Source organism: Hylobates moloch, unplaced genomic scaffold, assembly GCF_009828535.3.
Source record: "Hylobates moloch isolate HMO894 unplaced genomic scaffold, HMol_V3 SCAFFOLD_1, whole genome shotgun sequence".
NCBI lineage: Eukaryota > Metazoa > Chordata > Mammalia > Primates > Hylobatidae > Hylobates > Hylobates moloch.
The window spans coordinates 106944822-106968636 of NW_026652276.1; the positions used below are offsets into that span (position 1 = coordinate 106944822).

Here is a 23815-nt window from a genome sequence, read left to right on the forward strand (position 1 = left end):
GCTAAAGCTGAGTGTGCAGAGGCATTAAGGAGCACTCCAGGGGAAAGCCCAGCTTCCCACCCTACAAAGAAGGTCCAGGGAGCTGGGAGAGGTAAGAGGTGACATGTTTCTGGAAGCAGAAAGGGACAGTCTCCAGTCTCCAGTCTCTAGGAATTATAGGAATTTAATCGATTTCAGCAATCAGCCTGTTTTACAGCCTCCTACCTTGCAGCCTGTTTCTTCCCAAGCCCTGTGCAAAATGTGGTTACCTAGTTGTCTGGAACCAGCTCCTGACAGACCCCAGCAACTTAGAGATGAACCTGAATGAACCCTTCTCTGGACCATGTTAAAGCCTCCACCCTGGCCAGGCGTGGTGGCTCACACCTGTAATCCCAGCACTTTGGGAGGCCAAGGCGGGTGAATCACCTGAGGTCAGGAGTTCGAGACCAGAATAGCCAACATGGTGAAACCCTATCTATACTAAAAAAAAAAAAAATACAAAAATGAGCCGGGCGTGGTGGTGGGCACCTGTAATCCCAGCTGCTCGGGAGGCTGAGGCAGAAGAATCGCTTGAACCTGGGAGGTGGAGGTTGCATGAGCTGAGATTGTGCCACTGCACTCCAGCCTAAGTGATGGAGTGAGACTCTGTCTCAAAAAAAAAAAAAAAGAAAGAAAGAAAGAAAAAAAAATGGCTCCACCCTGGGAGGTGCTATAGCTCCATTACCATCCAATGCGACTGGGTGATGGCATGATGGCTCTCTGCATCTGCACCACTGAGACCCCTCCTCTACATGTGCTGATGCACCCTCTCCCCTCTCCATCCCCCTGTAAAACCCTCCTGTCACTTTCCCTCCAGAGATACCACTTTGGAGAATATTCTCAGTGATCTCCTTACTTGTGATGAGTAATAAAACACCTACTGATCAAAGCCTGCGTTCTCCTGGAGAGTCATTTGTTACTCCTCAGGCAAATGAACTCCAGTTTTTTTCGGGTAACATTTCGTTTGTTTGTTTGTTTGTTTTCCCTGAGACAGAGTCTCGCTGGCCCAGGCTAGAGTGCAGTGACACCATCTCGTCTCACTGCAGCCTGCACCTCCCGGATTCAAGTGATTCTCTTGCCTCAGCCTCCTGAGTAGCTGGGATTACAGGCACTGCCCAGACAATTTTTATATTTTTAGTAAAGACAGAGTTTCACCATGTTGGCCAGGCTGGTCTGGAACTCCTAACCTCAAGTGATCTACCTGCCTCGGCCTCCCAAAGTGCTGGGATTACAGGCGTGAGCCACTGCACCTGGCCCTCGGTTAACATTTTGACCCAGAGAGGGAAAGATGTGTTGGATAGTGAGCTTGCTATGGAAGACACCCCTATTTTCCATGGCGGGTGTGTCATGAAGCTGCCTGTAGTTGTCTATATCTTCCTAATCCCACCCTCATGAACCTGATGGTTCAGTGTGGCCACATGGCAGGGGGCCACATGCATTAGCCCCTCTGCTTGGTTCTCCTAGGAGGGAAGGGGGAAGTGGTGATGAAAGGCAGAAGAATCGTTGATGGCTTTTCCCTGGGCAGGAATGAAGCCTGCAGCTGGGGCTGGGATGGGTAGGGGAATGTGGCCAAGGCTCAGGTGTTTGCAGCCAGCATGAGCCACAGGGAGCTGGGTCAGATGGGCCCTGAGCAAGCTGAGAGGTCAGATCCCAAGTTAGGCCCATGGCAGTTGTCTTCTGGGAATGCCAGCAGGGCAAGGAGTGGCCAGCCAGGCCGGGGACACCGCCCAGAGGGCAAGAGGATGTCTTAGTCTGTTTTGTGTTGCTATAAAGGAACACTTCAGGCCGGGCGGGGTGCCTCACACCTGTAATTCCAGCACTTTGGGAGGCCAAGGCGGGCAGATCCCCTGAGGTCAGAAGTTCCAGATCAGCCCGGCCAACATGGGTAGAAACCCCGTCTCTACCGAAAGTACAAAACAATTAGCTGGGGGTGGTGGCAGGCACCTGTAGTCCCAGCTACTCGGGAAGCTGAGGCAGGAGAATGACTTCAACGCAGGAGGTGGAGGTTGCAGTGAGCCAAGATCATGCCATTGCACTCCAGCCTGGGCAACAAGAGTGAAACTCCGTCTCAAAAAAAAAAGGAACACCTTAGACTAGGTAATTTATGAAGAATAGAGGTTTATCTGGCTCATGGTTCTGCAGGCTGTACAAGAAGCATGGCACCAGTATCTGCTCCTGGTGAGGGCCTGAGGCAGCTTCCACTCATGGCAGAAGGTGGGGGATGGGGCAGGCATCACGTGGAGAAATAAGGGGAGCAGGAGAGAGAGAAGGAAAGTGCCACGCTCTTTTAAACAACTAGCTCTTACATGAACTAATAGAGCAAGAACTCACTTATTACCAGGAGGCGGGCACCAAGCCATTCATGAGGGGTCTGTCCCCATGACCCAAACACCTCCCTCCAGGCCCATCTCCAACACTGCGGATCAAATTTCAGCATGAGATTCGGAGGCGACAAATATCATAACTCTACAGAGAAACAGTACGTGCCAAGACCATCATGCTTCCCCTTGATCACAAAATAAACCCTACCTCTCCCTACGTACCCAGAAGCCATCCTAGGGAAGGAACGGGGCAGGAGGCAAAGAACTGAGAAGTTGCAGAGACCCAGTATTCAACTAGAGTAAGTTGAATTTGAATTGGCGACAAAGCTGACCTCAAAAGTGAAGAGCTGTAACCTGCCCTGAGTCATTCTCAGAGCCTGTCCATGCAACTGAAACTTCAGAGCTGCTTATAGCATGGGAAGGGCTCACGCCACCAGCTGAAACCTCCTGCAGCCGCCACAGAAACCACAGTCGGAAATTCAGTGTTCATAAAAGACACTCAAGAAATATTTCTCTCCTCTTTCCTTTAAGTTGAAGTTCTTAAGAGCCTGGGAGTCCATTGAACTTCATGCACGGAAGTTAAACTCCAAAATACTGACTGGGGCATCCTACCAAGTGTATAAAGAGCCTCCCGTGCAGGCCAGCTCTCCCAGGTCTCACACACTGCCCGTTTTCAGAGGGCTTTGAAGGGGCCACTGCTTTATCAAGCGCGACTGGTAGTTATGTTATTCACAACAGTTAAGCAAGCTTGTTGCAACATCTCTGCTGCTGTAAGGATGTACTACCAGAATGATTTAATGACACAGGAGCCTACACTTCTGGAAGAAAATGAAGTCAATTACCCCTGACTGCCTGCGTGCCTGGTAGCAGAAGCTATTTTTAGAGTCATGTTGGCAGCCAAAAAAGTAAAGACTATGACCCAACACTCCAAAAAGATATTGCAAAATACCAGCCCACATTTTCAGACTTTGGGAAAGTCTGCTTAAAAATTCTGCAGGCTGGTGGCTCACGCCTATAATCTCAGCACTTTGGGAGGCCGAGGCGGGCAGATCATGAGGTCAGGAGATCGAGACCATCCTGGCTAACACAGTGAAACCCCGTCTCTACTAAAAAAATACAAAAAAATTAGCCGGGCGTGGTGGCGGGCGCCTGTAGTCCCAGCTACTTGTGAGGCTGAGGCAGGAGAATAGCTTGAACCTGGGAGGCGGAGGTTGCAATGAGCTGAGATCGGGCCACTGCACTCCAGCCTGAGCGACAGAGTGAGATTCTGTCTAAAAAAAAAATAAAACAAACAAACAAACAAACAAAAAACTTCTGTAGGCTTGAATGGCTATTATGAAAAAGTAAAAAAAAAAAAAAACAAAAAACTTGCCGATGAGGTTGGGGAGAAATAGGAACACTTTTACACTGTTGGTGGGATTGTAAATCAGTTCAACCATTGTGGAAGACAGTGTGGCAATTCCTCCAGGATCTAGAACCAGAAATACCATTGGACCCAGCAATCCCATTACTGGGCATATACCCAAAGGATTATAAATCATTCTACTATAAAGACACATGCACACACATGTTTACTGCAGCACTATTTACAATAGCAAAGACTTGGAACCAACCCAAATGCCCATCAATGATAAACTGGATAAAGAAAATGTGGCACATATACACTATGGAATACTATGCAGCCATAAAAAAGAATGAGTTCATGTCCTTTGCAGGGACATGGATGTAGCTGGAAACCATCCTTCTCAGCAAACACAGGAAAAGAAAACCAAACACTGCATGTTGTCACTCATAAGTGGGAGTTGAACAATGAGAACACATGGACACAGGGAGGGGAACATCACACACGGGGACGTGTCGGTGGGTGGGGGGCAAAGGGAGGGAGAGCATTAGGAAAAATATCTAATGCACGCGGGGCTTAAAACCTAGATGACCGGTTGATAGGTGCAGCAAACCACCGTGGCACATGTACACCTCTGTAACAAACCTGCACGTTCTGCACATGTATCCCAGAACTTAAAGTAAAATTTTAAAAAAAGAAACAGAAAAAAAACCGTGGAGGGTCAACAGGATGAAAAATGGAAATGATATCTGGGTAGTTAACCACAAATGGTCATTTGTGTATGCTGGACTGCAGATAGTTTCTTGGTTGGAAGAGAAGGCTCTGCAGACTCTGATACCGGTACTCATGATTGACTTCCCACTCTCAAATAAAATTCGGCATGGGAGGCCCAGGTGGGTGGATTACAAGGTCAGGAGATAGAGACCAGCCTGGCCAACATGATGAAACCCTGTCTCTACTAAAAATACAAAAATTAGCCGGGCGTGGTGGCGGGCGCCTGTAGTCCCAGCTACTTGTGAGGCTGAGGCAGGAGAATAGCTTGAACCTGGGAGGCGGAGGTTGCAGTGAGCTGAGATCGCGCCACTGCACTCCAGCCTGGCAAAAAAGCAGTAATCCATCTCAAAAACAAAACAAAAAAACAAAAAAAAAACTGATATGCTTTCTCTCCAATGCACAAGATACGAAATAGTCATATGCTCCTGTATTTCCATAAACGAGAGGAGAAATGGATGGCCTCAAACATAACACCCCTTGCATGACTGGTAAGGCCTGACGAGAAGTTATTCACTGCCACACCTCGGAGGATGAAAACTCCAGCAAGTGCTACCAGAGAGACTAGGTAAACAAAAAAGGCTGTTTGGGTTTGAGAACAAGTTATAATCTTAGTTATCTTTTCTAAAGGACCCCCTGAAAACAACTAAGAAATAATAATTCGTGGAGGACTAGATGGGCCAGGAGACAAGAAAAGTGTTCTGAACTAGCCAGGTGCAGTGGCTCACGCCTGTAATCCCAGTACTTTCAGAGGCCGAGGTGGGCAGATCACCTGAGGTCAGGAGTTCAAGACCAGCCTGACCAACATGGTGAAACCCCATCTCTACTAAAAATACAAAATTAGCCGGGCATGGTGGCGCATGCCTGTAATCCCAGCTACTTGGGAGGCTGAGGCAGGAAAATTGCTTGAACCCAGGATTCGGAGGTCGCAGTGAGCCGAGATCGTGCCATTGCACTCTAGCCTGGGTAACAGAGGGAAACTCCATCTCAAAAAGAAAGAAAGAGTTCTGAACTGTGCTGTAGAAAAAAACCGTCAGAGGCCGTGGGGGAGCAATGAAGAAAGGTTATTTTCTGCCCTGAACTCAATTTGAGAGTCTTCTGCAGTTACTTTTCAGCTTTTCAGGATACAGTGGAAAAAGGAATAAAAATAAAGGGCAGAAGAAGAAAGACATGTAAGAGGGCCTGAAAGACGGATCACTCAAGGTCAGGAGTTCGAGACCAGTCTGGCCAACATGGTGAAATCCTGCCCCTACTAAAAACATGAAAAATTAGCCAGGCTGGTGGTGCATGCCTGTAGTCCGAGCTACTCGGGAGGCTGAGGCAGGAGAATTGCTTGAACCCACGAAGTGAGGTTGCAGTGAGCCAAGATTCTGCCACTGTATTCCAGCCTGGGTGACAGAGTGAAACTCTGTCTCAAAAAAAAAAAAAAAAGAGGGCCTGGAAGATGAAACACTCTGGAACCATCTAGAAAGGGGGATTAAAGCTACCAAAATAAGAGCTGGAGCCTACCCCTTTCCACCCCTCACTATAGCCTACATCTAGCCCCAACAGAAGGAGAATATGAAGCCTATTACCCTCTCTCCCCACAGATCAGCTCCATAGAATTAATGGGATGGCTGCTTCCCTATTTATGTCCAGCAATAACTCAGGAACTGAGCATTTAATTCAGAGGTAAAGTGTCTTCCATTTTTTAAAATCCTTAAATTTAAAATAAAATGTGCCTGCTCCTTGGCAGCCCGCAACACTGAACCTCTTTACAAGGGAGGAGAAAAGTCATTCTGACATTATTCAGATTAATCTACCTGCCGCTGGGAGCTGTCACAGTGCATGTCAGTTGATGGAGGCAGGCCTCTCTGCTTGTCATCGCAGAAAAAGTTTACGTTGCTAATGCTGCTCCAGCTCCAGGGCACTGCCTGGGAATTTTGCTTCCAAAGGAAAGCTATCTAGCAGCAATATCAGCGTGTCACGCAAAAAGAAATATTGATCTACCCAGGCTGGTGCAGAAGGTACCTAGGTGATGTCAAGAAATAACACGTATTTCACCCAAAAGCAAAGTGTTCACCATTCTGTAAGTGCACTCCCATTTCATAAGGAATAGCTTTCTGAAGAGAGTGGCTTCAAGAATATGAGTCCCTTCTTTACTGTGCAAATCCCTTGGCATTTAAAATGTCTCTCCTGGCCTGGCTGGGCGCAATGGTTAACTCCTGGCAGAGTAATCCCAGCACTTTGGGAGGCTGAGGTGGGAGGATCACTTGAGGCCAGGAGTTTGAGGCCAGCCTGGGCAACAAAGCAAGAGCCATCTCTATGAACAACTTTTAAATATTAGCTTCCCATGTAGCTGGGACCACGAGCATGGTGGATCCCTTGAGCCCAGGAGGTCAAGGCTACAGTGAGCTATGATCACACCACTGCACTCCAGCCTAGGCCACAAAGCAAGACCCTGTCTCCAGAAAAAAAAAAAAAAAAAAGTCTATCTTTTATTAGCATCCAGAGTCTGTTTCATGTATAGGACATAAATTAGTGATAATCCAGTGATCAGGTTATTTGTTATAACTATTTGGTTGTTTGACCTAGACCAGATAAAAAGAAAAGGGTTATTATAATATTCCCAAAGTGAGGAGCAAGGCTGCCATTGTAGAATAGAAAATTGCTCTAATAATATTGATAACAAGAACAGCTGTTATTTCTAGAACACTTACTATGTGCCATGGACTGTTTTAAGCATTTTACATGTATTATCTTATTTAATCTTCACAACCACCCTATAAGACAGTACTATTATTATCCCCTTTACAGATGAAGCATTGAAGACATCTCATCCAATGCATCTGTGACGGTTAATACTGAGTGTCAACTTGATTAGATTGACGGATGGAAAGTATTGATCCTGGGTGTGTCTTCGAAGGTGTTGCCAAAGGAGATTAACATTTGAGTCAGTGGGCTGGGAAAGGCAGACCCACCCTTAATCTGGGTGGACACCACCCAGCATGGCTAGAATATAAAGCAGGCAGAAAAACGTGAAATGACTAGACTAGCCTAGCCTCCCAGACTGCATCTTTCTCCCATGCTGGATGCTTCCTGCCCTCAAACACTGGACTGCAAATTCTTCAGTTTTGGAACTTGGACTGGCTTCCCTGCTCCTTGGCTTGCAGACAGCCTATTGTGGGACCTTGTCATCTTGTGAGTTAATACTTAATAAACCCATATATATATATATATACATACATACATACATACATACATACATATATTATTAGTTCTGTCCCTCTAGAGAACCCTGACTAATATCACATAGTCCAAATCCACCATTTTACAGGGAAGTAAACTGAGTATCAAAATTTGTGGTTCAAATCTGGCTTAGAAAACAGGTCTCTTGGCCAAGTGCAATGGCTCATGCCTGTAATCCCAGCACTCTGGGAGGCCAAGGCAGGAGGAATGCTTGAAACCAGGAGTTTGAGACCAGCCTGGAAAACACAGCAAGGCCCTACTTATACAAAAAATAAAAATAATTAGCCGGACATGGTGGCACGCACCTGTAGTCCCAGCTACTTGGGCAACTAAGGTGGGAGGATCGCTTGAGCCTAGGAGTTCAAGGTTACAGTGAGCTATGATTGCGCCACTGCACTCCAGCCTGGGTGGCAGAGTGAGACCCTGTCTCGAAAAATTTAAAACAAACAAACAAAAACAACAACAAAAACTGAAACAGCCTCCAGAACCTGGGAGATGTTCTATCACGTCATGCTGCTGACATTTGAAGTCACTGAAGAATCACTTGTCCTCAGCTGTGAAGTTACGTATTCTTTGAGCCCTGTGGGAAGGTAGCAGTCAGCTGTGGACGGCCATGCAGAGCCGACCAACTAGGGAGTGATATCCCATGTCACCTTGTGAACTGTACCTACTTTCCCAGAAAGTGATAAAGTTGATGATGATGCCCCTTTAGGCGCCTGATCAACTGTGATGGTCCATAGGCATTCTTCCCAGCTGATTGTCTGAGCAAATAGCAAATGTTTTAAAGAAATATGGGGATTCAGTCAGGATGGTGGGAGAAATTATAAAATCACAGGAATAGAACAAAGCAAATTGTCTTGGAAGGCTGGGGAGTTTTGCATAACTTCAGGTAGTAGTTTGGCTGAAGGCAGCCGGATTCTCTTTTCAGGAGCCAGAGAGCTTAGGGTGCAGATACAAAGGGATGCAGAGTAGTTTATCTAAATAGCTTGTTTACTCATGTGGTCCTAAGACTAACCTTTGACTATCCAAGGGTGCATGATTGCCTCTACTCAGGGGGTCGGCAATGGTAATTACCTTCTAGTGGTGTTTACTTGAGACCTTTGTCATTTAATGTGTGCTGAATAAATGCCGAGAGGGCCAGCGAGTGGAGGATGTGGCTGCTGACTCTTTACACATCTTCCTTGGTGTCTGTGAGGAGCCCAGATGCTCAGATGGACTGACAAACAGAATATCTGTGTCAGTGTACATTATTCATCCATTCTTGGGTCAGGATCTGCAGGATGGACCCCCACAAAGAAATGGATACGCCTTCCATTAGACCATCTTACAGACGGTCAAACTCACACTCTGTGTCTCTAGGAGTTGGTTTCATTCAGAGTTTGCATTTGGGGTCTCGAAATTGTGGAAACATGGATACATTTATTTTTTTATTTTATTTATTTATTTTTTTGAGTGCAATGGCGTGATCTCGGCTCACTGCAACCTCCACCTCCCATGTTCAAGTGATTATCCTGCCTCAGCTTCCTGAGTAGCTGGAATTACAGGTGTGCACCATCACACCCAGCTACTTTTTGTATTTTTAGTAGAGACACAGTTTCACCATGTTGGCCAGGCTGGTCTCGAATGCCTGACCTCAGGTGATCCACTTGCCTTAGCCTCCCAAAGGGCTGGGATTATAGGCGTGAGCCACTGCACCCAGCCTGTTGGTTTTAATCTGCATCTTTTTATCATTAACAAATAATAACCATGATTGTACAGCTTTTCTGGGTTTCAAGAGTTCTCCTGGTGAATCATGAAACATGAGAGTCGGCTTTAAGACCCCAAACACATTCATTTGCAGAACTATACCCTGCATTGGGTTATCTTGCATATACTCAGCCGGTGAAAATCTCTTCCGGCTGGCAAGGTCCAGCAAGTCACATCTTTTCCAGGAAAGAGAAAACAGCAGGTAAGAACACAGACTCTGGGCCTGACTAAATCCGAATCCCAGCTTCATCTCTCACCAGGTGTGTGACTTTGGGTAAGGTGCTTAACTCATGCTTCAGCAGCTCTGCCTGTAAAAAGGATATAATAATATTCATCTTGGCCAGGTACCGTGGCTCCCACCTGTAATCCCAGCACTTTGGAAGGCTGAGGAGGGTGTATCACTTGAAGTTAGGAGTTTGAGACCAACCTGACCAACATGGCAAAACCCATCTCTGCTAAATGTACAAAAATTAACCAGGTATGGTGGTGCATGCCTGTAGTCCCAGCTACTTGTGAGGCTGAGGCGGGAGAATCACTTGAACCCGGGAGGCAGGGGTTGCAGTGAGCTGAGATCACACCACTGCACTCCAGCCTGGGTGACAGGGCAAGACTCTGTCTCAAAAAAAAAAGAGAAAAAAAAATATTCATAGGGTGAGAATGAGGAGTGAATAGATTTGTATTGTGCTAAACACAAGAACTGTACCTGGCACGTAGAACATTGCAGTGTTAGTTATGGCTACGAGCTTTTCCATCCACTCCAACTGCAAAAATTCCCTCCCTCCCATGATTCCACATTTCCTTGCCCTGAAGTGCTATCATACACATTTGAAAGCCTGTGTCACCACCCATGAACTCCTTCAAGACAGGATAATCATTTCATTTACCAATACTATCCCTGCTGGAAATGCTTACCCCAAAGCTGAGCACACAATTGGCCCCTAAAATATATTTGCTGATGCATAGGAAAGATACCTCTATTTTAAAGTCTGATTTCTTCTCTTAAAGCTTTCCTCCTCTGTAAGCCAGTCATATTCCTCTAGGGAGGAAAAAATAACCTTCTCCCTTTGTACATATCTGTGCACAGAATTTGAGATCCCAGCAACTATATATCCAAGGCATCCCTTTCAACTAAAGGAGTCTAACAGGCTCTAACAGCATCCATACCTTATAATTTATTATCAAATTATATGTTGGATTAAGGATTGCTAAATTGTTAATCATTGCCTTTAATTAGTTATTCATGAGCAATGTCACTAATTATAGGACCACCTAACATACAGCAGGGAGGAACCACTGTCGCCTCACAGAAGATGCCTGACTCAGCTTCCAGCCGGTGCCCTGAAAGCAACATGCTGTAAAATGTCCCATCTGTGGCATTTTGGAACCTCCCGTCTCATGGTGAAAGTCCCAGGTGTTTGCAGCTGGAGAGAACTGTACAGATCAGCATTTCTCAAGCTATGAGCAAAAGTTCTCTGAAGGCAGCAGAACTAAGCCAGGTTTTCATGAACTTATGGTGCACCTAATCTAGGTGCGTTCAGGCTAAGTAAGTGGTACCCTTCATTCTTATCTTACACCTCACTCTTTTCCCCATATATACGTAATGTCATGAATAACAAAATCTGAGTTCATAACAAAGCACAACTGAATTTATGATAGTTTTTTTTTGTCAAGAAATCCTGGTGGGGTCAGGTGCAGTGGCTCTTGCTCATAATCCCAGTGCTTTGGGAGAATAAGGGAAGAGGATTGCTTGAGGCCAGGAGATCAAGACCAGCCTGGGCAACATAGCAAGACCCCTGACTTTACAAACATTTAAAAAAAATTACAGCCAGGCACGGTGGCTCACGTATGTAATCCCAGCACTTTGGAAGGCTGAGGCAGGCCGATCACTTGAGGTCAGGAGTTTGAGACCAGTCTTGCCAACATGATAAAACCTTATCTCTACTAAAAGTACAACAATTAGCTGGGTGTGGTGGTGGGCACCGGTAATCCTGGCTACTTGGGAGGCTGCAGTAGGAGAATCGCTTGAACCCAGGAGGTGGAGTTTGCAATGAGCTGAGATGGTGCCATTGCACACCAGCCTGGGAGACAGAGTGAGACTCTGTCTCAAGAAAAAAATTTTTTTTTTTTTTTGGAGACGGAGTCTCGCTCTGTCGCCCAGGCTGGAGTGCAGTGGCGCAATCTCGGCTCACTGCAAGCTCCGCCTCCCGGGTTCACGCCATTCTCCTGCCTCAGCCTCTCCGAGTAGCTGGGACTACAGGCGCCCGCCACCACGCCCGGCTAATTTTTTTGTATTTTTTTAGTAGAGACGGGGTTTCACCATGGTCTCGATCTCCTGACCTCGTGATCCGCCCGCCTCAGCCTCCCAAAGTGCTGGGATTACAAGCGTGAGCCACCGCGCCCGGCCAAGAAAAAATTTAAAAAGTTAGCTGTGCACGGTGGCACATGCCTGTGGTCCCAGCTCCTCTGGAGGCTGAGGCAGGAGTATCACTTGAGCCCAGGAGTTGGAGGCCATGATGAACTATGATCTCACTGCTGCACTCCAGCCTGGGCAACAGAGTGAGATCTTATCTCTAAAAATATAAATAACTAAGAAAAAGAAATCTTGGTGGAAATTTTGTTGAATTTATATTCTTTGCACCTTGAAACAGCCATTATTTTTTCTGTTCTTCGTGAACTTTCAGCAATGATTCCAGACCTTTACCCCTTTTGGGTAGCCTCCTATCCAAGGCCCAGCTCTCACTCTTAACAAATGATTTTCTCTCCTTATTCACAAGGAAAATGTGAGTCAGCATGACTTTGCCCTTCCTACCGTTCAAGATCAAACCACTGTTCATGTCCTTAGCCAACTCATGCCTCCTTCTTCAGGGTCTTTCTTTCCCAATCAGTCCCCACTCCTTCCTTTCTGCCTTCAGACTTTCCCCTTCTCCCTGTTCCATAACTTCAGATGTATGTACTGTGTTAAAACAGGGCTCTTCGTGTCCACACTGGGGCTGAAGACGTTCTGACAACAAATGCTGTATTAAAAGAGATCTTGCAAAAATTTCAATAGATAGACAAACAGATTAGCTGAGTACTTTAAATACGTAAGTGGAGTCCAGGAAAGGAAGGTGTCAGGAGGGTTTCCCAGAAGCAAACTGTACCCCAAGGGAGGGACGAGAGTCCTACCATTTAACCCCAAGCCTAGTGGCCGGTGTCCCTGGAAGTGGAGACACATGCTCACTGGTGTGTGACTCACACTTAGGAAAGGGAACGTGCCCTCTGGAGCACAGGAGAGCCCTGGTCAGGGAAGCCATTTTTCCACCCAAGAGGGACAAAGGTGTGCAAATCCCAGAAACCAGAGACGGAACCTGCAGAAGGAATGTGGACTTGGAACCACTTTAAAAACGATGTCAGCTGGGCACGGTGGCTCATGCCTGTAATCCCAGCACTTTGGGAGGCCAAGGTGGGCAGATCACGAGGTCAAGAGATTGAGACCATCCTGGCCAACATGGTAAAACCCCGTCTCTACTAAAAATACAAAAATTAGCTGGGCATGGTGGCGCACACCTGTAGTCCCAGCTACTCAGGAAGCTGAGGCAGGAGAATCGCTTGAACCCGGAAGACGGAGGTTGCAGTGAGCCAAGATCACACCACTGCACTCCAGCCTGGGCGACAAGGAGAGACTCTGTCTCAAAAAAATAATAAAAGGGATGTCCACCAAGAAAAGCAATGGATTTCTGATGCATGAATGAACCTCATAAACTGTATGCTAATAAAAGAAGCCAGAAACAAAAAGCCACATCCTGTAGGACTCCACTTATATGAAATGTCCACAATAGGCAAATCCATAGAGACAGAAAGTAGATTGGCAGCTGTCATGGTTTGGTGGGAGGCAGGAATAGGAAGTGACTGCTTAATGGGCATTGGGTCGCTATTTGGGGGAATAAGAAAACTGGAAGTAGATCGTGGAGATAGTTGCACAACACTGGGAATGTTCTTAATGCCACTGAACTTCACACTTTATAATGGATAAAATGGTAAAATTTATGTTACCTATATATTGCCACGATTAAGAACAAAATCATAAAACCAAAAGGGATGCTCTAGACCAGCAGTCCCCAACCTTTTTGGCACCAGGGACTGGTTTCATAGAAGACAATTTTTCCATGGACAAGGGTGGTGGGTGGGGATGGTTTCAGGATGAAACTGTTCCACCTCAGATTATCAGGCATTAGATTATCTCATAAGCAACACATAACCTACATCCTTCACACACGCAGTCACAATAGGATTTGGGCTCCTATGAGAATTGAATGCCACAGCTGATCTGATGAGAAGCCGAGCTCAGGAGGGAATGTGGGAGATGGGGAGAGGCTGTAAATACAGATGAAGCTTTGCTTGTTCGCTCCCCTGCCACTCACCTCCTGCTGTGAGGCTCAGTTCCTAACAGGCCATGGACCAGGACCAGCACTGGTCTGCAACTCAGGGGCTGAGGACCCCTGACCTGGACAGTGGCTTACCAGAGCATGGAGACTCCAGCAATAACAGGACATGGGACAAACAAGAAGGCAGAAGTCGAGGGTGCCCTGTGAGAAGCCAGCTGAAGGAAGTCACTGCCTGCATGGGGTCAAAAAAATAACCTGGAGGTTCAGATTGCCTACACCCCAATGTCGTGTGGACACTGAAAACAAAAAAAGGATATTGCCTAATCATTTGGTACTAGGCTTATGACTATTAAGAGTAAATGAGGCTGGGTGTGGTGGTGGCTCACACCTGTAATCCCAGCACTTTGGGGGGCTGAGGTGGGCAGATCATGAGGTCAGGAGATTGAAACCATCCTGGTTAACATGGTAAAACCTCGTCTCTACTAAAAATATGAAAAAAATAAAAATAAAAATAAAAGCCGGGTGTGATGGCACACACCTGTAGTCCCAGCTACTCGGGAGGCTGAGGCAAGAGAATCGCTTCAACCTGGGAGGCGGAGGTTGCAGTGAGCCAAGATCATGCCACTGCACTCCAGCCTGGGCGACACAGCAAGACTCCATCTCAAAAAAAAAAAAAAAAAAAAAAAGAGTAAGTGAAAAGCTATATATAAAGTCCTCAATATGCATTCAATAAATGGTAAATCTAATGATAATTGGTATGTTATCATTATTAATGGGGATCGATGGTATAACTTCCTACAAAGAACAAGCTTGTCTTTCTAACTACCCAATATCTTTTTTTTGAGATGGAGTCTGGAGTCTTGCTCTGTCACCCAGGCTGGAGCACAGGTGGCGTGATCTTGGCTCACTGCAACCTCCGCCTCCCAAGTTCAAGTGATTCTCCTGCCTCATCCTCCTGAGCAGCTGGGATTACAGGTGTGCATCACCATGCCCAGCTAATTTTTGTATTTTTAGTAGAGACAGGATTTATCCATGTTGGCTAGGCTGGTCTTGAACTCCTGACCTCAGATGATCAGCCCACCTTGGCCTCCCAAAGTGCTGGGATTAAAGGTGTGAGCCACCGCCTCTTCTTCCTGCTTTTGCAGTGAGATGTGTCAGCTCCCACTTCACCTTCTGCCATGAGTAAAAGGTCTATGAGGCCTCCTCAAAAGCCAAGATGCCAGTGTCATGTTTGTTAGGCCTGCAGAACTGTGAGCCAATGAAACCTCTTTCCTTTTTAAATTACGCAGCCTCAGGCATTTCTTTGTAGCAATGCAAGAACCGCCTAACAGAAAGGAAGTCGCTCATGGAGAACAATCAGAGCTTAAGATAGCAGATTTAGGAAGCTTCTCTACACAGAGGCAAGAGCTGGGTCAGTGCTGTGCAAAGTCTTACACAGACAAACCTCAGCAGAGAGGGCTGTGGACACACAATAATACAACATGAGGGGAATCTCTACAGGATGAACTCGAGTTCCAGGAAGTCTGGTCATGTTGTTCCTATGGCTTTGAGTGACACTTTCCCCAAATCCCCCAGCCCCACTGACATGGTTTGGCTCTGTGTCCCTGCCCAAATCTCATGTTGAATTGTAATCCCCAGTGTTGGAGGTGGGGCCTGGTGGGAGGTGATTGGATCATGAGGGTGGATCCTTCATGAATGCTTTAGCAACATCCCTTTGATGCTGTTCTCATGATAGAGTTCTCATGAGATCTGGTTGTTTACAAGTGTGTGGCACCTTCTCCTTCTCTCTTCTTCCTCCTACTCCACCCATGTAAGACGTGCCTGCTTCCCCTTCTGCCATGACTGTAAGACTCCTGAGGCTTCCCCAGACACAGAAGCCTCCACGCTTCCGGTACAGCCTGCTGAATCCTGAGCCAATTAAACCTCCTTTCTTTATAAATTACCCAGTCTCAGGTATTTCTTTACAGCAGGGCAAGAACTAATACACCCTCCATGGCACCCACAATACATACCACAGGTGCCCACTGCTGGTGCAAGATGCATAAATGAAAGCTATCCTGGGAACAACACAGGTCTCCAAGGAGTTGAGTGTAAAGGCAGTATCAAGTTCTGGGGGCCGGGTGGTCAAATGCAGTCTAGACACATGTGGTTGGGGCCTTGAAGTTTTGAAAAAGAGAGGTTTATTGTCAACATTTAGAAGGCAGGAGATTTCACAAAGGCTCTAGATTTATGGCTTCTCTTAAAATTCTGGGCCAGGAGCAGTGGCTCACACCTGTAATCCCAGCACTTTGGGAGGCCGAGATGGGTGGATCACAAGGTCAGGAGTTCAAGACCAGCCTGGTCAACATGGGGAAACCCCATCTCTACTAAAAATACAAAAAATTAGCAGGGCATGGTGGCATGCTCCTGTAGTCGCAGCTACTCGGGAGGCTGAGGCAGAAGAATTGCTTGAACCCAGGAGGCAGAGGTTGCAGTGAGCCGTGATCACTCCTCTGCACTCAGCCTGGGTGACAGAGCTAGACTTTGTCTCAAAAAAAAAAAAAAAATTCTGAAGACCTGACCACACTGGCACCATCAAGCAGAGCTGGGAACAGCTGCCTCCTTGGGCAGGACCTGTGTTCTTCAGTTCCCCCACCTCTTACCCTTACAATCGGCCTTTGCCCTCTTTAATGGCACTCGCCCACTTGCTATACTGGAAACTCTGGTGTAGAAAAATAAGAGTGGAGGACAAAGAGAAAACCTGAGAAAATAGCTATTTAGCAGGCAGGACAAAAAAGATATTAATATACAGAAAGAAATAGGAAAAGAACTGAAACAGAAGGAATTATCAGTTCCCTTAATGCAAATCTCCTATATTACATTGCTTACCGGGAAGTCTCAGTATCTAAAGACTCATGTAATCTACATCGTTTGGATGATGAAATGTTCTCCTTGGCCCATCTTTTACTGGAGTAAAATCGTAACTATTAAAATACTGGCATCACAGCAAGAAAGAGAAACCGCCATGTCCTCATGTTTAAGAAAGCATATTGTATCTGCTTAATAATTTCAGAAGGACCATAAAAATTCATCCCTGCAATTAAATATCCCCATCAACTATTAACAAATTAAGCATTCCGTAAGTTAAGACACATTAAAAAGAGACCATTGGCATTTGATTCTATTTTGCACAACAGAGATGCATGTAACATTAATGACTCATGATCATGACTCTATTTTCTTGAGTCTTTTTAAAGTGCATATTAATCATCCGTTAATGTTACCGTAACTTATGAAATACAAGCTAACTTTTTGCATAGAACCTTATACACTCAGAGACAATCATTACAGATGTTTGCTGGGCATCCGAAGGCACTCCACTGCAAGCACTTCTTTTTCTCTGTTGCTAGCACTTACAGTTACACCCTCATACTGTTATCTGTCCTGGCTGGAGGCCAGTCTCCAGTGTATCAGTGTGGAGACTTGGGAGAAAGTATCTTTTAGCCAACAAGTAAAACTCGCTGTCTGTCAGTCCATCATTTGAGTTTCAGCCCTTTGAGATCTGAAGGTCAACATGTCTTCAAACACTCGCCATTAAAGCTCAAATATCCCTGAAGGCTTTGCTTTAGTTAACCTAACACTATTAATGTTATTTGCAGATAGCCAAGAATATGGTCCTGAAACATTGCATGATGAACAGCTGGGGTGGGAGCTGAGCCACAAGACAGCTTGAGGAAGCTGTAGACCCAGAAGATTACCTTCTCTGCTGTACAAATTTGCCCATGGCTGGCTCTACTCAAATGCAATTTGTCAGCTTTTGGTGTGAGCAGAAAAACAACAGAACTTTTCAAAACCTTACTCTTTTTTTATTATTATTTGTGACAGGGTCCCCTTCTATTGCCCAGGCTGGAGTGCAGTGGTGCGATCACAGCCCACTATAGCCTCGACCTCCTGGGCTCCAGCAACCCTCCCTCCTCAGCTTCCTGAGTAGCTGGGATTACAAGAGCACACCACCACCCCGGCTAATTTTTTTTTAAATTTTATTTCAATGGAGACACAGTCTGGCTATGTTGCCCAGGCTGGTCTTAAACTCCTGAACTCAGGCGATCCTCCTGCCTTGGCCTCCCAAGTGCTGAGATTATAGGTGAGGGCCACTGGGCCTGGCTAAACTCTTACTCTCGTTAATCACAAATGTTTAAACTGAGAAAGAACTTCATGACTATCTGTAAAAAGTCTTCATCCCTACTCCATTATTCCATCTTGCTATCTTACTTAACACCAACAAGCACACCCCTAAACCCGAGTCCAGGTACACAGGCCACTCCTGCCTCTCCCTACTTAAGACAGAACCATGATTTTAAGAGTCAATTTGGTCCTCAAGTAGAACTCACATAAAGTACTGAACTATAACTCGGGGATCAGAGGGTTTTCAACCAAGCCCTTTTCCCCAAATAAGGTACCATTCACAGGTTCCAGAGATTAGGATTTCCACAACACATCTGCAAAGTCCTTTTGACATGGAACAGGGGCAGGGAAGTGCCGGGTAGAGAAGGGCAGGGTCCCTGGCAAGGGCTCCACCCTCGGGCCTGTGCCCACGGACCTAAATGAGGACAGGTATTTCTGTTTTTGCACTCAAAAAGTTGCCCTTTGGCCCGCCATACCCCGTCCCCCATCCTGTGCCCATAAAAACCCAAGACCATAGTGGGCACAGACACAAGCGGCTGGACATTGAGAGGAGCAGAAGAACACATTGACAGACACCAGCAGACACCGGCAGGCTAGCAACAGCAGAATGACGTGGATGCTGAGGGGAGTTCGGTCAGGGGTAGCTGGAGGAGAGTCCGGCCGCTGTGCAACCCGACTCCAGGGGAAGACCACCTTCCCACTCCATCCCCCTTCCTGCTCCCCATCCATCTCATTGAGAGCTACCTCCACCACTCAGGAAAACCTTGCACTCATTCTTCAAGCCCACATGTGATCTGGTTTTTCTGACACACTAGGGCAAGGACCCAGGATACAGAAAGCCCTCTGTCCTTGTGATAAGGCAGAGGGTCTAAGTAAGCTGATTAACACAAGCTCCCTGCAGATGGCAAAGCTGAAAGAGCACACTGTAACACACGCCCACTGGGGCTTCGGGAGCTGTAAACACTCAACCCTGGAGACTGCCATGGGGTCGGAGCCCCAAAATGCTCCCCGCAACCTACCCATCTGCATGATCCCCCTAGGGGTTTGAGCAGTGCGGCACTGAAGAAGCAATCCACACCACTGTCATATGCCCTGCAACGGGTAAGGGAACACTCCCATTTCACTTTTTCTCAAATAAGGGACCATTCACAGGTTCCAGAGATTAGGAACTTGTGAATGGTCTCTTATTTGGGAAAAGAACTTTGCAGATGTCATTAAGTTAAGGATCTCAAGATGGGAGATAATCCTGGATTCTTTGTATGGTCCCAAAATGTAATCACAAGAGCCTTTGTAAGTGGGAGGGAAGGAAGCAAAGGAGGAAAAGGTCACATGATGAAGGATGCCAGAGAGAAAGGGAGATGCGACATAGACATGAGCTGAGGGAGAAGGCAGCTTCTGGAAGCTGCAAAAGAAAAGGAGATGGATCTCCCCAAGAGCCCCCAGAAGGATCCAGACCTCCTGACCCAGCCCTCCTGACCCAACCCCTCCTTTATTTTAGTTCCATCTGCTCATTGCAAACTTCTGACCTCAAGAACTGTAGCAGCATCAATCTGTGCTGTTTCAAATCATTATTTTCATAGTAATTTGTTACAGCAGCAAGAGGAAACTAATACAGCATTGAAATCAACCTATTTCATTCAACCTCCTTGCTTTTTTTTTTTTTTTCTTCGAGACAGAGTTTTGCTCTTGTTGCCCAGGCTGGAGTGCAATGGCATGATCTCTGCTCACTGCAACCTCTACCTCCCAGGTTCAAGTGATTCTCCTGTCTCAGCCTCCCAAGTAGCTGGGATTACAGGCACCTGCCACCACACCCGTCTAATTTTTTTAATTTTAACAGAGAAGGGGTTTCACTATGTTGGCCAGGCTGATCTCGAACTCCTGACTTCAGGTGATCCACCCATTTTGGCCTCCCACAGTGCTGGGATTACAGGGATGAGCTACCATGCCCGGCCTCAACCTCCTTTCTATTTGAGTTCTGCAACTGGTATGCCTCAAGATATTGATCTCCATATCCCGAGAAGCAGCTGGGTGGGACCCGGGGCAAGAGCCATAAAGAGCTCCCCAACGTCCTTCCAGTTCCCCAGAATGCCACACCCCCTTGTCCTTCTCTATATGATCTTGTATCATGAAAAAGAGTGCAAACATGACAACAGTACAAGGCTTCAAGTATAAAATAGCCCCAGAAAAAATAACTTTCAAACTTCATCCTTAAAAGCTCCTGAATGCAGTTCCTCCTATATGAGGAAGAATAAAGAAGTGTGAACATTACTATCAATTTGAAACTTCTCAGTATCGCCGTTGGAAAGCTGCACTTGAAAACTTTACATAAAGGTGCAAAATGCAACATCCTCCCTCTGCAGGAAAGCTGTGATCCTGAGACAACCGCGGCTCCTGGAGAGCTGTGTGCACACAGCTGCTCGAGCCCAAGGCAGGCTTTCCTGGCCTCTCTCAGTGACTCCTTTTTACCCATGAATTTGGGGGCTCGTTGGCCACCAGGGTTCACCAGCCACACACCTGATGGGGAGAGAAGGGTCTCCGGCGTCCCACCAGTCTTTTGGGGGGCTGATGTACATGCACCACAGCTCCCAGCTGTACCCGTGGGCCGAGTTCTCGTACCGCTGCACCTCAAAGTTGTCCTGTTTGATGTTGTCAATGGAGGGGAGGATCACACGCTTCCGGTTTTCCTGGATGCGGGATAGAACCGGCTCAGCCCTGAAACATAGAGAAACAGACATGAAACCTCTCTTCTCTCCTGTGAGGCACACCTCCCAAGATCACAGGGAAAGAACAGCATTTAGCTAAAAGGCTGGGCTTTGGGAAGGCTGGAACTCAGATGCAAACTGAGGCTCCCAGGGACCTGCCCATGCTGGATTCTGCAGCTTCACTCCTGGGCTGTGAAGCGTGTGAAATCAGTGCACCCCTTTACCCTTGTTGGAATCACCAGAGTGATGCCTGCTATGGCCTGAAAAGCCTGAAGCAAGAGGAGTTCAGAACATGAGGTCTCCTTCCTAAGAAAGTGCCAAGTCTCACTTCTCATATTAACAGTGGACTCCATGATTTACATTGCAAGAGTTTAATACATTGTCTTCAGTTTCCCCCCAGGGCACTGACTGCCACCGCTTGTTTTTTCTGCTGGCACTGAATTCCCCTTCCCAAAATAGGTCACTGCTGCCCAGATGGCCTGGTTTTAACACACATTTCACTAGCTTCTCTCTCTCTCTCTCTCTCTGTGTGTGTGTGTGTGATTATTTCAGTTGTTTTAATTGATGATTTAATTGATTTCTCAAAAGGGATCTAATTGAATTGGTTAGCAACAGAAGACTGGAAACTAATTAAATGCAAAGGCAGGCAGAATCCTGGCTTTCTGCTCACTTCCCCAGCTCGAGGCTGCAGTGGGCAATTCTTCAGGGATCTGGCTCCAGGTTCAAGGTATAGCCAGACTAGCTTAGGAGACAGCAGATGGTCAGACACCTCCACCATCATGTGTCTCCGAGGCAGGCGCGGGAAGGGATCATTTCCCATATTCGAGAAGGAGAAGATAGCTCTCCTAAGCCAGGGCATTAATCTCCCAGCTTAGAACAGAATGCAGGCTTTGGAACAGAGTCAAGCGAAAATCCCATTCCTCTGCATTATCGGGAAGAATAATGAGAACACACAGTCGACAACCCATCTCTTTTCATTTGCAGCTATTGAATTACCTGTTGGCTCATCTCATCTTTCTATTTAAAATGAGCAATAAAATATACCCTGGGCCATTACCTGCTTCCAATACTTCTGCACACACCATATAAGCTGAAGCCAAATGGCACTAATTTTCCAAGGCTTCCAGGCAGGCTTAGGAGCATGGCCCCAGCCAAGTCTCCACTCATGAAATTCTCCCCTGGGAATGCCCTTTGCTATTGGCAGAGAGCCCAGCCATCTAAGGAGGTTTAGACCAAGTACCATCTCTCCCACCTCTCTCACCACCTGGCCCCAAGACCAAGTACCACCTCTTCTGTGGGAGTTCTTCCTCTCAACTCTTAGATCATTTTCCCTACCTTATTCAAGTCACAATGACTGCGCAGCTGCCTTTGCTAATCATCTCTGAGACACGCTATTTTTCCTTTTGAGCTAATGATAGCTGATCTTTATTGAGCATTTACTAGTGCTAGGCGCCATTCGAAATATTTCACGTGTGCTGACTAATGCAACCCCCAAGATAATCCTATGAGGTAGATACAATGATCAGCATTATACATATGAGGATACTGAGGACCAGGGAGGTTAAGTAGCTTGCCTCAGGCTATACAGCCAACTGGTAGTAGAATCAGGTTTCTAACCTAGCTGGCTGGTTCATGTCTTAATTCTGAAGCTCCAATACCTCTTTGATGAACCATAATGAACCCCATGCAAGTCCAGATCATGCATATAGAAGCATTCAGTTCAGCCCATCCATCAGCAGCAAAAGAGTCACTGAGTGTGGAGGCAGAAGACCTTGGTCCCAATGATATTTCTTTTCATTTTTTTATTTTTTGAGACGGAGTTTCACTCTTGTCTGTCAGGCTACAGTGCAATGGCGCGATCTCAGCTCACTGCAGCTTCCGCCTACCAGGTTCAAGCGATTCTCCTGCCTCAGCCTCCTGAGTAGCTGGGATTACAGGTGCCTGTATTTGTATTTTTAGTAGAGACAGGGTTTCGCCATGTTGGCCAGGCTGGTCTTGAACTCTGATCTCAGGTGATCCACCCACCTCAGCCTCCCAAAGTGCTGAGAGGTGTGAACCACCATGCCCGGCCCCATTGATATTTCTGCGGCTGAGAAGTTTGATCTTACTGTCTACTAGACAATGTATGACGATTCCCAATAATTTGCTCCCTCCTCCCTGAGGATGTCCTGCCTGTTACCAGATGGCCTGCAATGCTTCCTTAGAGAAGCACACTCCTTCCCCCAGCCTCCAATTACCATTTAACTTGGACATGTGAATTGGTTTGCCAATGGGATGTGAGCAAAAGTGACGGTGTCACATCAGAGCAGAAACTTTAACAGCCATTTCGAAGTTCAGCCACTGTTATTTTCCCTGAGCCACAAAGATGGGATGTCCTAGACAGGAGGATTCCTTGACTCTCAGAACACAGAGGAGAAATCAAGCACAGCCACAGCCAGACAACCGCAGCTGATGTGCCATGCAGACAAGAGAGAAACATGTATTGTTGTAAGTCATTGTGACTGGAGACTTTTATTGTAGTAGAACCTGGTAAAAGTTGAGACATACTGTCTACGTTGTAAAGAAGAACTGCCAAGGGGTTTTAATTCAGGGAGGGTTCTATGACACCCAGGTAGAAGTGCGGAAAATGAGTCTGAATGGCAAAGACTAAAGTCACAGACATCAGTGAGAATTAGACGATAGGTGGATTTGATTAGGTAGACTAGAATTAGACTGTAAACTTGAGGGCAGATACCAAACCTGCCGGATTTTGAACCCCGGCTGAGTGTCCAACTGTCCCAGTTTGTGCGGGACTCTTTCAGCCTTACCACTGAAAGTCCTGAGAAATCACTCAGCGCCAGGCAAACTCCAAACCTAGAACAGCACCAGGGATATGGTAGGCATCTACCAAGTATCTGTCAAAAGAATGAGTTCCAGCAGTGACCGCATTGGTTTAGGTGAATGTCAAGGAAGAACCAAGCTGGGAGAGTGCTGGTTAAGACAGAGAGAAAGAGGGAGACAGGAGAAACGGCAGACAAAACTGGCTGGAGGTGGAGGTTGACAGGATGAATAACATGACGGCAAGGGGAAAATCAAGGGAAAGGGACATGTGTGGGGGCCATGTCCTTTCAGTTTTGAAAGGAAAGAAACAAGGAGGCAATGATGCCAAGGAAAAGACAA

At 46.6% G+C, this 23815-nt stretch overlaps 1 protein-coding gene across 2 annotated transcripts in view; it reads right to left on the minus strand.

Annotated features, from left to right (window-relative positions):
• GALNT17 (polypeptide N-acetylgalactosaminyltransferase 17) overlaps positions 1-23815 on the minus strand; it is a 589297-nt gene that overhangs the window by 268276 nt on the left and 297206 nt on the right. For both annotated transcript variants that reach the window (XM_032757582.2, XM_058444434.1), the window contains exon 5: positions 20469-20666. In XM_032757582.2, coding sequence (XP_032613473.1) covers positions 20469-20666 — 198 coding nt within the window. The remainder of the gene's footprint in view (positions 1-20468; positions 20667-23815) is intronic.